Source organism: Dipodomys ordii, unplaced genomic scaffold (genome assembly GCF_000151885.1).
Source record: "Dipodomys ordii isolate 6190 unplaced genomic scaffold, Dord_2.0 Scaffold122, whole genome shotgun sequence".
Taxonomy (NCBI): domain Eukaryota; kingdom Metazoa; phylum Chordata; class Mammalia; order Rodentia; family Heteromyidae; genus Dipodomys; species Dipodomys ordii.
Genome location: NW_012267338.1, coordinates 8573126 through 8586257, shown reverse-complemented (window position 1 = coordinate 8586257; position 13132 = coordinate 8573126). Strand labels below are relative to the sequence as shown.

Below are 13132 nucleotides of genomic sequence, written 5' to 3'. Positions count from 1 at the left end.
TTTGTGGCTTATACCTTGTAATCCTAGCTTCCTAGCTGACTAAGATTTGAGGTCAGCCTGGACAGGAATGTCAGTGAGAAGCTTAGTTCCAATTAACCACCAAAAGGCCAGGAGTGGAGATGTGGCTCAAGTGGTAGAGCCTCAACTTTGAACTAGAACGCTGAAGGTCATCTCCCAGGCCCTGAGTGTTAGCCCCAGTACTGGCGGATGCATGTATGCACGCACACATGCACGTGTGTGTGCACACACACACACACAAATGATACCCAAAGACAAGTGCAATAATCCTTATATGTTGGTGAGCTGCCTTCACACCATGGTGTCTATGTATTTTTTTGTTTTTTTTGTTTTCTACTTCCAGGGAGTTCTGTCCAACATCTCTTCCATCACCGACCTTGGCGGCTTTGACCCAGTGTGGCTCTTCCTTGTGGTGGGAGGAGTGATGTTCATTTTGGGATTTGCAGGGTGCATTGGAGCACTGCGAGAAAACACTTTCCTCCTCAAGTTTGTAAGTATCTCTGCTCTCAGACTGACAGCCAAACTCTTATCTTAGGCCAAGAGGATGCTACTGGCCGGATGGCGAACCGTCCCAAAGGTGTAAACAAAAATGGCCTGGGTCTTTTCTTTCTTTTTTTTTTTCCAAGAGAACTCTAGATCCTACCCCCTCTGCTCTAGACAAGCCTCCTTAATCATTTAAGTAGCACCCGCCTATTGCTGTCCATAGAGGTTTTGTGCAACACAAGTTTGCCTTCTAGTTCCTAAAGTAGCATTAGGACTAAGGTCTGTGTGTGTGTCTGCATGTGCGTGCTCATGCATGTGTGTGTATTTCTTTTCCAAGGGATTCTTCTCTCTCTCCTATGTACACAGTCATAGCTACACAGGTAATAGTCTATAGAATAGAACAAGACACAGAATTTCCAGAGAGCCTTCTCCCTATTACTGGAATCACTTCCAACTTGCTGACAGAACATCATCCAGGGCCTTTCTCATTGAAAGCTAAAGCCTGTCCTGGAGCTCATCCCCACAGCTCTGTGTGTGTGTGTGGTGTGTGTGTGTGTGTGTGTGTGTGTGTGTGTGTGTGCCCCAGCTTTGCTACCTTGTCCTCTGACACCAGTTTTTAATCATCCCGAGGAAGAGGAGTCACTGGGCTTCTCACAGAACAGCCCATTTTGAATTGGGGTGATTCTGGCTCAGAAAGTTTGGGAAGTTCATGTGAGTTGTGCACAGGGCTGCTTTGTCTTAGGAAAGTTTAATGGGCAATGAGGGGTATTGTTGTCTGTGTCTATGTCTCCCAAGGCTCTGCCTACTTTACCTGCCTTTTACACACACACACACACACACACACACACACACATACACCCCCTCCCCAATAACATGCATCACCTACTTTAAGACCAACGCAACTTCCATACTCCCTCATGTGTAGTTATTTTATTAACTGCAGTGTGGCTTTAAAATACATGAGTGAATATTTCTAATGGCCTCTCTATTTTTAATACAACGAATAAAAACTGACCTAGAACAGTTCTTGACCCAGAGCTACTAGATACAAGAGATATAAATGTCACCATGGCTTTAGAAGCTTGAGAGAGAATGGCGGAGGAAGTCCCTGAGCTAACACGCATACTTCCAGCTGGTTCCAGGCCTTGTAGAAGGCTGTGCACCACATCCTAGATCTTCACAAGCTGGAGACATAGCTCTCAAGGCCCAGGCATGGAAGGCTTCTCCCAAATATTGGAATTGGATTAAATTTGGATTCCGTTTGTTTAATCTGTACATGATATACCAGGAGAAAATTCCCCAGTACCAGAAAGTGGACTTACCTAACTTTGATGGAAGCAAGAACAATCTAACGAAAGCCTTTGTGGGACTTCTCATATGTGCATGCTACCTGTGAGTTCATCATCCCTGTTGTAGGAGAACTTGAACTTCCACGCCTCTGGAGGGCACTCACATGGAGAGAATCATTTCAGTCTAGGAGGAACAGGTATTGAACAGAAGGGATGTGATTTTTCCCCCTCTGTTCATTTTTCTAGATTTACTTTCATTTGAAATAATCGGTACTGCCAATGATCATTAAGAACTATTTAAATTTTTATTTCCAGCAGACAAATCTAGGGCAGAAGAGCAGGAGTTCTGTGGGTTCCTGAAGAGCTGGCTCTGATTTCCTCCTGGCCCTTCTCCCCCACTGTGTAGGAGGTACTTTGCATTGTAGATTTCAGCACTGTTGGATCCACCCAGTGTCCCCTCCACCCCACTCACTTAAGGCTAAGATCTTTGTAGGCATAAAGGGTGAGGTGGTCATCCTCATCCTCATTTGCTGCGAAGCCCACCTTTCCACACAGCCTGACTACTTGGGCATTCACAAGACATTTACTGATGAATACATTTGGAAAAAAATTAAATGAGCAACTGTGATGTTCCATTGGGACCTTCCTCTCCGACTCCCCCTTTCTCCTCTCCACCCCCGTACATTTGGTGGGCTACCTGGGGTCTGTAGCTGACTATTAAAACCACACATTGCCTGAACCCTCTCTGTCTCAGTGGGTGTGACCCTGTCACCAGAAATTGTCACCGGAAAGAAGACTTGGCCCACTGCAGTGGGCCCGTGGATGTTCACAGCTTTGCCTCTCTGTTTTAGCAGAGATATTGGTGGAGGGGGTGGTGAAGAGAAAGGTAGGAGGTGAGAAGAACCTGGGGCAGGAACAGGAAACACGACCTAGAAAATCTGTCTGCAGGAGGCTCCTGGGTACAGGGAAATGTCTCAAGTTCTGAGAAACCATCACAACGCCTTACTGACTCTACTCCTTAATTCCCATTACCTGCCTTAGCCAGAAGGCTCCCTTCAGCTGCATTTTGGGGTGTGTGTGTGTGTGTGTGTGTGTGTGTGTGTGTGTGTGTACATGCATGTGTGCACTTGCACCCAGTACGAAGGTTTGAACTCCAGACCTGGGTGCTGTCCCTTAGCATTTTTGCCAAGGCTGATGCTGTACCACTTGAGCCACAGCGTCACTTCCAGCTTTTTGCTGGTTAATTAGAAATAAGCGTATCATAGACTTTCCAGGCTGACTTTGAGCCTCCATCCTCAGATCTCAGCCTCCTGAGTTGCTAGGATTCTAGTGGTGCCTGGCTTCAGTTTGATGTTATTTAACACATTTCCTTAGCTCAGGGCTTCCTGGAGGAAGGTGAGTGCAGCTATCATTCCCCAGAAATCCTCACGACTGGGCCTTATTCCTATGTCAATCATCTCTTTCTCCAAAGGGCATGGATCTTTTACACTGTATGGTAGGTATGAAGACCAAACTGAAGCAGTTTTAATGCCTGACCGTTTTTTTATTTCTAGAAAAGGGATATATTATGTAGAGAAGCAAGGGCACAGAAGGAAATGGCAGGCGACTATAAAATACTGGATGATCTATTCTTTCAAGCTAGGAAAAGCCTTGGTAGATAGAGGGGCAGGTCATTGTTCTGTGTATGCCAGTTTATTAATCACGGGCAATTCATTAGGCTTTAATGTGGTTCTAATGAGAAATTCCTATTATTTGTGTTTGCTTTGGGCTTTGTTGGTTAATTATCAAATGGAACACCAGAGACCTAAAATGTGATTATGAAATGACTTTTTTTTCTTAATTCTTAAAAATCCTTTCTTGAAGTGTAATATTCTATTAGCAAATCTGAAGCAACTGAAGATTATCTGCTTTGCGTGTATGCAATCACCGAATGTAATTACCAATCTCTTTAGACAAAAACCAGTAACACATCTGATCAGAACGGGCTGCCCTGCTCACTGTTCTGTGTATCTGTCTTTTCTCTTAGTTTTCTGTGTTCCTTGGAATTATTTTCTTCCTGGAGCTCACTGCTGGGGTTTTGGCATTTGTTTTCAAAGACTGGATCAAAGACCAGCTGTATTTCTTTATAAACAACAACATCAGAGCATACAGAGATGACATTGACTTGCAGAACCTCATAGACTTCACTCAGGAATATGTAAGTTTCAATTGAGTTTATTTTCCAGTGGAAAAAGTCTTCTCTACAGGATGACCCATTGTGCCTTTGGCTTCTGCATTTTGGAAACTGCCTGAGGCCATTCTGCAGTATGGGGAGAGTTTGTTTGCTTGGTTAGCATTTGGCTCATTTGCTGTATGACTTCCAGGAATTATATCTGTTTCGTTTCTATTTGTGTTCAATTAGAGGAAAGAAAATGAGAACTCTGGGGCAGAAAGGTTATAGTCGCGGTACCTGCTCACCCTCCACCCCTTTTTATGTTCTGGTACTGGAACTTGAACTCAGAGCCTTGGGCACTGTCACTTAACTTTTTCCGCTCAAGGCTGGCACTCTACCATTTGAGCCACACCTCCATATGCAGTTTTCTAGTGGATAATTGGAGATAAGTCTCATAGACTTTCCTGCTCTGGTTAGATTCAAACCACGATTCTCAGATCTCAGCCTCCTGAAATGCTAAGATTACAGGAATGAGCTCTTCTTTTTCTTTCCTTTTTAAAAACTCAGCTCTTGAAGAACATTGTTTTTGTATAGGTTTCAAGTTTTCTTTTATTATGAACTATGAATTCTTCCTTATACCTCTCTTTGAGTAACCTTCTAGACATTCACCCAGAAAGTTCCTAGAATATGAATGTGGAGCTAAAATCAAAATTCCTAAGGCTTACAGCTGCTTAACCCTGGGGATCTGGTCTACCCCACAGGGGCTGGCCCCTGTGCTGGGTCTACTAGCATTGTTTACAGATGACCCATGGCCTATTGCAGGCGAAGTTATATCGACCCGGGACTAGGAGACACTGGGTCTTAGTGCCCCTGGACTAGCAGCTCCTCGGCCTGTTCTCCCAGCAGTAAAATGAAAATAACAATAGTGATGCTATTACATTTGCACAAGTGAACAGACTTTCCTATTAGGCCTGAGGTATCATTGCTCTACAAATGAGCAGTTGTGAATATATCTGCCCTGGGTACCAGGCTGGGCACTCGTGGCTCACAGCTGTAATCCTGGCTACTCAGGAGGCTGAGTAGTGATTTGAAGCCAGCCAGAGCAGGAAAGTCCATGAGATGCTCATTAACCCCCCAGAAAACCCTGGGTTTCAAAGTGGTAGAGTGCTAGCCTTGAATGAAAAAGCTCAGGCACAGCACCCAGGCCCTGAGTTTAAGCCCCATGAACGACAAAAACAAACTTGGGTCACAGACCCCTCTGTGGGACCCCTCCCCTTTAGAGAGCCTCGCTCGTTTCCTGTTGAGACTTTTCTTTCTCTTTCAAATAAACTTACACTGTTTACCTATTTAAAAACATATGAGAATTAGGTAATCTGAGCACACTTGATTAATGCACACTGCGGGATGGAGAGCAGACAGACGTGCAGGAACCAATGGCCAACTTTGGAGCAGACCATTTTCCAGAGTGACCAGGGCCGCCTTTAGTAAAGCCGCTCAACCCAGCCCAGGTGCTGAGCTTCCGCTGAGTTGTGTCAGTTTTTGTTCAGCGGCAGCCGTGGTTGTCTGCAGTCAGCTGTACCTCAGGTGTGAAATTAAGCCTTTTTCATCTCCTCAGCAGACTTCACTGATTTGTTAGGTCATAATAGATGCGAGCTCACAACTTCCCATGTATTTTTCCTGACTGATTTGCATGACAAATCTGGTGGGGCTTTGCAAACAAAGCTAAAGATGCACAGCCCAGCCTGCAGAGGACCAGATGAGCCTGCTGAGCATGCGTCCCCACGTCTTCTGGAAATGCTGTCTGCTCTGCTCACAAATGCTGTTCTTTCATGTGACTGGGTTTTACTCTCCTGGGCTTTTATGTTTTCAAATAACCATTGGTCCTTCAAGCCTTAAAATATTCAAGGGGTGGCCGGGCGCTGGTGGCTCACACCTGTAATCCTCACTACTCAGGAGGCTGAGATCTGAGGATTGCAGTTCACAGCCAGCCAAGGTAGAAAAGGTGATGAGACTCTTACCTCCAATGAACCACCAAAAAGCCAGAAGTGAGGGTGTGGCTCGACCTTGAGCAAAAAAGCTAAGGAAGAGTACCAAGACCCTGTGTTCAAGCCCCAGAATTAGCACAAATATATATAATATTAATATATTAGCATAGTTAATATATGGATAATATATTAATGTTCCTATTAATGTATTATATTTATATGTAAATATCTATTTCTCCCAGGTAAATGAGGTAAGGGTTAATGGATTCACCATAATTAGTCCCCACTTTAAGGCCCACTAAATTTACCAGCTCATTTGATTAGATGTGAATTAGATAACTGACTTTTGAAAGCTGAAATTGAAACACATGTTCTTGGTTTTTAAGAAGATTAACTAGAGAAGCAAATATATTTGAAGTAAGCTTCTAAAAATTTAGGGTAATGAGTATGTTCAACTATGGGTTTTTATTTGTGTGTGTGTGTGGTGCTGGGCATGGAACCCAATGCCTGGTACATGCAAAGCAAGTGCTTTATCTAATCCCCCAAAATACAAAGAGATGGTAGGAGAGGGATGTGTGTGTGTGTGTGTGTGTGTGTGTGTGTGTGTGTGTGTGTCTACATGTACTATAACTTACTAAATTATATACTTAAAAAATGTGTAGTTTGGCCAAATATGGTTGCTCCTACTTGTAATCCTAGCTGCTTGGGAAGCAGAAATTGGAATCATGGTTTGAAGACAGCCTTGGCAAAAAGTTTGTGAGATCCTATCATAACCAATAGCTAGCTAAGCATGGTGATGGTATACATCTGTCAGCCACTCAGATGGTCAGGAAGATTTCTGCTCCCGTCCAGCCTGGGCAAAGAATTTTCAAGACCCTTAAGTCAACAGAAAAGGCTGCCTGTCACACCAGCAGGAAACACAAATAGGAGTGTTCAGGGTAGCCGGAACAAAAAGCCAGACTAGAGCAAAAAGGGCTGGAGACATAGCTCAAGTGATAAGAGTTGCCTCCCTTGGCCATGACTGCTGCCTGGTTTAGTTCTTTTAGCTGTACCCAAGTCAAACAGATCTTCTTCCATTCAGCCCTGCCGTACCCCCCTTCTCCCTCCCCCGACCATCCACGGTCTTATCTGTGGCTTAAGTCACATGCCAAACATCTTTATACACCTTCAGCCTTAATTACAAGGGCCATTTTGTGTTTGGCTGCAAGATAGTTCAGAGGAGGAAGGGGAAGAAGAGGAGGAGGAGGGTTGGGGGGTAGCAGGGGCCGGAGCTTGGTGTGGTTGTGGTGGGTGGGTGCCTGGCGGCTCCCAGGGGAGCTCTTCTAATTGTGTCCTGTTTGCTCTAGTGGCAGTGCTGTGGGGCTTTTGGAGCTGATGATTGGAACCTAAATATTTACTTCAATTGCACAGATTCCAATGCAAGTCGAGAGCGATGTGGCGTGCCATTCTCTTGCTGTACTAAAGATCCCGCAGTAAGTGACCCAACTGTCAGCACACAAGGCCTCCTCCTGGGTCACGCTCAGCATGGGAGGGAAGGGAATGGGCAGAGGATTGGGTGCAGGAAACCTCTTCTTACCTGCTGGTGCCCACTTGTACTTCCCGGGTGGGGACAGTGCTTCTATCCATCTTCCAAGTGGGAGCAAGATCACTGGCTTAAGCTGAGCAGCGGTGGCTCAGGCCTAACATCCTAGCTACATAGGAGGCTGGGATCTGAGGATCAGGGTTTGAAGCCAGCCCAGGCAAGAAAATCCTGAAATGCTTATCTCCGGTAAACCACTGAAAAGCTGGAAGTGGTTCAAATGGGAGAGCGCTAGCCATGAGAGAAAAAGCGAAGGGACAGGATCCAGGCCCTGAGTTCAAGCCCTAGGACCAACACAAAAGAAGAACAAAAATCATTGCCTGGCTTTTAGGCAGCAACGCTGTTCTGCCTTTATATGAGCTAGCCCAGTAGAACATTCCTAGCAACAGATACCTTCATTAGTTTCCCTCTGGAGGTGAAGACGCCAAGGCACATAATGCATAAATAACTCTACCTAGCTCCAACCGCTCCCCAGCGATGGAGCTCAGAGCCAGCGTGGGGCGCCGCCGGTCTGTGTCCCTTCTTTCCCTTCTTTATGATGTGGTCAGGTTCGCATGTGAGCTCTGTCTTGGCCTGGGTTGGGTGACCCATTTCTTTCCGCTGTGTTCTGGGCACAGACATAAAGTAGGGGAAGGATGTGTGACTCTGCTGAAGTAGACCCCTTACCTCAGACCACTGGTACCCAGACTCGAGGATGTCATCCTGACCACAGTAATGCAGTTGGTGTTTTTATTTTGCAAAAGATATCACATACAGGTTGTTCTCAAGCCGTTCTCATGTAGGATTAGCCTCATACCACACGGTGGACAGCTCTTGTAAGCTTCAGAAGGGTTAACATCACCTAGGTGAAAGGCGCCTTGCATGCCCCTAGCTTTGAGCCCTTCTGGATGCTTCCTCCTCTCTCTGGCCCTTCTGGCCCCAGTGTTCTCCCCTGCCTACCCCATCTTCATGAGCAGAGCTCACCTGGGCAGGTGAGTACCGCAGCTCTCCCTGCAAGGTAGGGCCTGGGAAATTCCTTCAGGCCATCTGTCCCAGCAGCCAACTGGGCCACTTCTGTTCTTGTCCAGAAAACTTAGAACCATGAGGGCTTTCCTCCCTTGCCCTGATTCCTGTCCCACTGGCTCAGTTCTGGCTCCTCAGAGAGGAACGCAGAGAGGAGAGGACACACAGCTAACAGCCTGCCCAGCAGGTAGCACACCTTGCTCCCTACCTCTTGTTCCTGTCCTGTATCAGGAAAACCAGAAGAGTCTGAAGAGTAATGACTCAAAGCAGAACATTCTCCTTGAAAAACCATGCAATGAATACAGAAAGCTGTAGAGAAACCATGAAAGATCTCCTGTGCAAACCCACCACCATCTGAAGCAGTAAAAGTCTCTCGCAGAACTTCATATATGAAGATAGTCATTGTGTTCTTTAAGTGTGTGGGTTTTTTGCCACTTGTTCCCTAAACCCCATAAATTTCTTGAGGTTGAATCTTGAGCCTCTTACATTAAGGACCCCCTGTCCTTTTTGACATCCACCCCCCTACCCCTCCCAAAGCTCTGATTTTCCTTCTTCCAAGACATATTTTAATAATTACTTCTGAAGAGTATAACAGTATGTATATGGTGTGCATAGCTAAAGTGTTGAACATAGATCTTGGGCCCCAGTGTTTTATCTTAACTGCCTCCACTTTACAGAATGGGCTGGTATGAATGGATGGATGGATGGATGGATGGATGGATGGATGGATGGATGGATGGATGGACTTTCTTTAGCAGGAGTGAATTTCACTTTTCTGTCTTTCTTCTTCCCCAGGAAGATGTCATCAACACTCAGTGTGGTTATGATGCCAGGCAAAAACCAGTAAGTGTGGGCTCAGCCTGCGACTTAGCACAACGGGGTGTTTGGAGGACCTTCCGGTTGTCATGGTGACAAATGGGTAACTCCTCTCTGCTCTCCTCTTGTGAAGGAAGTTGACCAGCAGATTGTAATCTACACAAAAGGCTGTGTGCCCCAGTTTGAGAAGTGGCTGCAGGACAATTTGACCATCGTGGCTGGGATTTTCATAGGCATTGCATTGCTGCAGGTAAGACCAGAATCCTCTCTGGTCTCCCGGGGCATTGCTGCCCTAGGGGAAGTCTTCCCAGGCCCATAGCTTTGGGTCACCTTAGCATCATTGCATTGAAGACACATGAAAGGGTTGGAGGGTTGGAGAGTTTGATGTGTGTTTTATTAAAGATGTGATTTTTAGATCCTGAAATACTTCAAGAAACTTTTTATTTTCCTTTTCAAGATGGAGACAATAATTTGGGTCACTCTTTGCTAGCTGGTCTTCCATTGTTTCTTACTATCTTGTGATAACTCAGCATAGAGCTCAGTGACAAGTTAAGGCCTTTGGGAGTTATACAGATGGTATACCCCTTTTAATCACTGATCAAGCCTGCTAGCAAGGGAAGGGGACCTACATTTTTATCCTAGGCAGTGTCAGGAGTTGGACTTTTCCTGTGGTTGGTGGGAAACTTCTCTTGAAGGGTCACGGATAGGTAATTGAAAGAAATGAGACCTGGTGTTGGACTCACATCTATACACCTGTCTACTTAGGAGAGACTGAGATGTGAGGATCATAGTTAGAAGCCAGCTTAGGCAGACAAATGTGAGAGACTCTTATCTTTAGTTAACCAGCAAAAAGCCAGAACCAGAGCTATAGCTCAAGTGGTAGAGTACCAGCCTTGAATGGAAAAACTAAGGGATATTGCCCAGGCCCTGAGTCCAAGCTGTAGTACTAGCACAAAGAAAAGGAAAAGAGAGAGAAGAAAGAGAAAGAAAGAAAGAAAGAAAGAAAGAAAGAAAGAAAGAAAGAAAGAAAGAAAGAAAAGAAAGAAAGGAAGGAAGGAAGAAAGGAAGAAGGAAGGAAGGAAGGAAGGAGAGAGAAAGAGAAAAAGAGAGAGGAAGAGAAAGAAAGTAGGAAAGAAAAAGTGAGTGAGGAAGGAAGGAAGGAAGGGGAAGGAAGAAATAAAAGGAGAAAGGAAGAATGAGAAAGAAGGAAGGAAGAAAAGGGAGGAAGGAAAGGGAAGGAAGGGAGGGAGGGAGGGAGGGAGAGAAATAAGGAGGGAGGGAGGAAGTTTGCTGGTTTCCAAGGCTGTTGAGGGTAGTAACGACTGCTCTTTGGCACAGAGTTCAGTTTGGAGACTATGAAAATGTTCTGCCATTAGTCGTCATGATGGTTGCATAGCTTTAGAACATACTGAAACCCCAGTAAATAATTCACATGTAAAGAGGCATTTTATTGTACATGGATTGTATTTCAATTTTTAAAAATCAGATTACACTTACTTGAGAGGTGGAGATCAGGCGGTTTGCAGCTGTATACCTACCCTGGCAAAAAATTAGCGAGACCGCCCCCCATCTCGATCATCAAGCTGGGAATAGGGGTCTGTACCTGTAATCTCAGTGACTTAGCAAGCACAAGTAAAAGGCTCTCAGTCTAAGATGGCTCCAGGAGGAAAAAAAAAAAGTGAGATCCTACCTGAAAATAACTAAAGCAAAAAAAGGACTTGGGAATGTTGCTCTCAGGGAGTAGAGCATCTGCTTAGCAATTAGGAGGACCAGAATTCTAAACCCTAGTGCGAGAGAGAGAGAGAGAGAGAGGAAAGGAAGGAAGGAAGGGAAGAAAGAAAGAAAAGAAAGAAAGCAAGCCAAGGAGAAGTGCAGGGAAGGAACACTGTTTGACTGTTTTCTTGCCTTTGTCAGATTTTCGGGATATGTCTGGCCCAGAATTTGGTGAGTGATATCGAAGCCGTCCGGGCGAGCTGGTAGAGCTGGTATCGCCTTGGCCCAGCTGCTGCAAGACACTGCATGGAGCCAGCCTTCCTGACCCTCCTCGAGCCGGACTCCTAGCCACGCTGCAGGGACCCCATCGTAGAGGTGTCCTGCAATCTCACTCAATGGAGCTGCCAAGAAATCCTTTCTGGTGGGGAGGGGGGACTGGGAAATGCTGCTCACTGACAGATTAAAGAACAAAACAAACGAAAACAAAAAGAAATAACCAGTATGCAAGTCATTGCCTGTGAGTCTCTACTGTAGCCATGAATTGATGGATGGATGGATGATGCATAGGCTAAAGGGAAAAGAAAGAAAGAGGGGAACAGGGGTCCGGGGGACACCACATGTACTTAGATTTGTGGAGCATCCATCCACGTCCTCCATCTCAGTACTGTGACGAGCGGGGAGAGGGATTTCTGCCCTCGTGGAGGGATGGACAGAAATACACATCTTAGTTAAGACTCATCAACCCTTTTCCCTGGGAGGGCAGCGGTGTGTTCGAATCCTGCTGTATGCATCTCAAGGAACTGTTGGAAGTGTCAGCAGCTTGCCCTTTTGCTGAGCTCCGGGAACCGGCCTGAGCAGGCGATGTGGGGGGCACATGCGTGGAAGGGCCATGGTGGAGTATCTCATCACCAACAGAAGTTGTGTTTTCCCACGCGGACCCCAGCAAGGGTGTTGGAGACTTCATGATGCCATATTTGAGAAGAAGAGATTTTTTTTTTTCTAAGTAAGCCTGAACTTTACCAATCCGTGGAATCCACAAAATGGAGCTTCATGAGAGGTATTCATAATTCTTCCCTCACCGTCCCCACCCTCAACCCCACCAAAATTAGGGGCTGGATGCTTTGGAAACCCTGGCATCCTCTGGGTTGTGTTTTGTTTGGTTTTCTGTCTCCCAAAGGCAAAGGTTATGATCCAGGCCCTGTTAAATTTTGAAGTGTTTGCTTACTCACCCTGAACAATCGGGATGAATTGTTTCTGTCTACTCTTTCCCTGCATGATCTGTGAATCTGAATCCACCCTCTCCCTTTCCCGCCATCTTTCCTACAGATATATATATATTTTTTAAAGTTGGTGGCTGTTCAATTCCTTCAGTTCACAGCTTTGGAAGGTTGTGGCATGTTGTCCCAGAGATCAGCTGTTACCATAGCAAATACTATGGGCTGGACTGTCTCTTCCAGGTTCCAGCTTGCTGGCGTCTATACTTTCCTCGTCTTCCTGTTTAAATGGAGTTAGACCCAATTCCAAAAATGGTTGTCACCATCAGAAAGCTGCTCAATGGGGTTTTTCTTCTACTTCTTGCAGTTTCAGTTTTCTTAAGCAAGCATAGTTGTGCATGGCTGGAGTCCCTTCCTTTCTGCAGTTGCAACCTGGCCATCAGGATGGTGACAAAGCACAAATATTCCGGAGAGGAGTGTGAGGTAGCAGACTAAAGGTGCAGGGGAGGGACACAAGGCAGGAAACCCACCCCTCCAGGTGCTGCTGCCCCTGACCCCCACTCCCCAGGGGGTGGGGCCAGCTTTGACTCCGCCCTCCAGATTGCAGTCTAGCTGGCATCCGGGACTTGGCTCTCCAATCTCAGTGTGCACCTCACTGGGAAACCCACAAGCCTATGTGACTATGGTGACGCGTCTGCCAGCACACAACTGGACAGCCAGCTCGTGCTCTTGTGGAAGTTTAGCCCAGTTTGCCATTTCAGCCCTGTGGATTGATGAATGTGTCAGTCCGCTTAGAGAAAGGTCAGGAATTCTTTTAAAATCTCATCTCCCCTCTGTGTGTGTGTGTGTGTGTGTGTGTGTGTGTGTGTGTGTGTGTGTGT

The 13132-nt window shown here is 45.9% G+C and overlaps 1 protein-coding gene across 1 annotated transcript in view; it reads left to right on the top strand.

Annotated features, from left to right (window-relative positions):
- The window catches only part of Tspan5 (tetraspanin 5), a 143979-nt gene extending 130853 nt beyond the window's left edge, over window positions 1-13126 (top strand). The window contains exons 4-8 of the mRNA XM_013029705.1: window positions 3817-3987; window positions 7274-7399; window positions 9304-9351; window positions 9458-9574; window positions 11239-13126. Coding sequence (XP_012885159.1) covers window positions 3817-3987; window positions 7274-7399; window positions 9304-9351; window positions 9458-9574; window positions 11239-11304 — 528 coding nt within the window. The 3' untranslated portion in view covers window positions 11305-13126. The remainder of the gene's footprint in view (window positions 1-3816; window positions 3988-7273; window positions 7400-9303; window positions 9352-9457; window positions 9575-11238) is intronic.
- The last annotated feature ends 6 nt before the right edge of the window (window positions 13127-13132 follow it).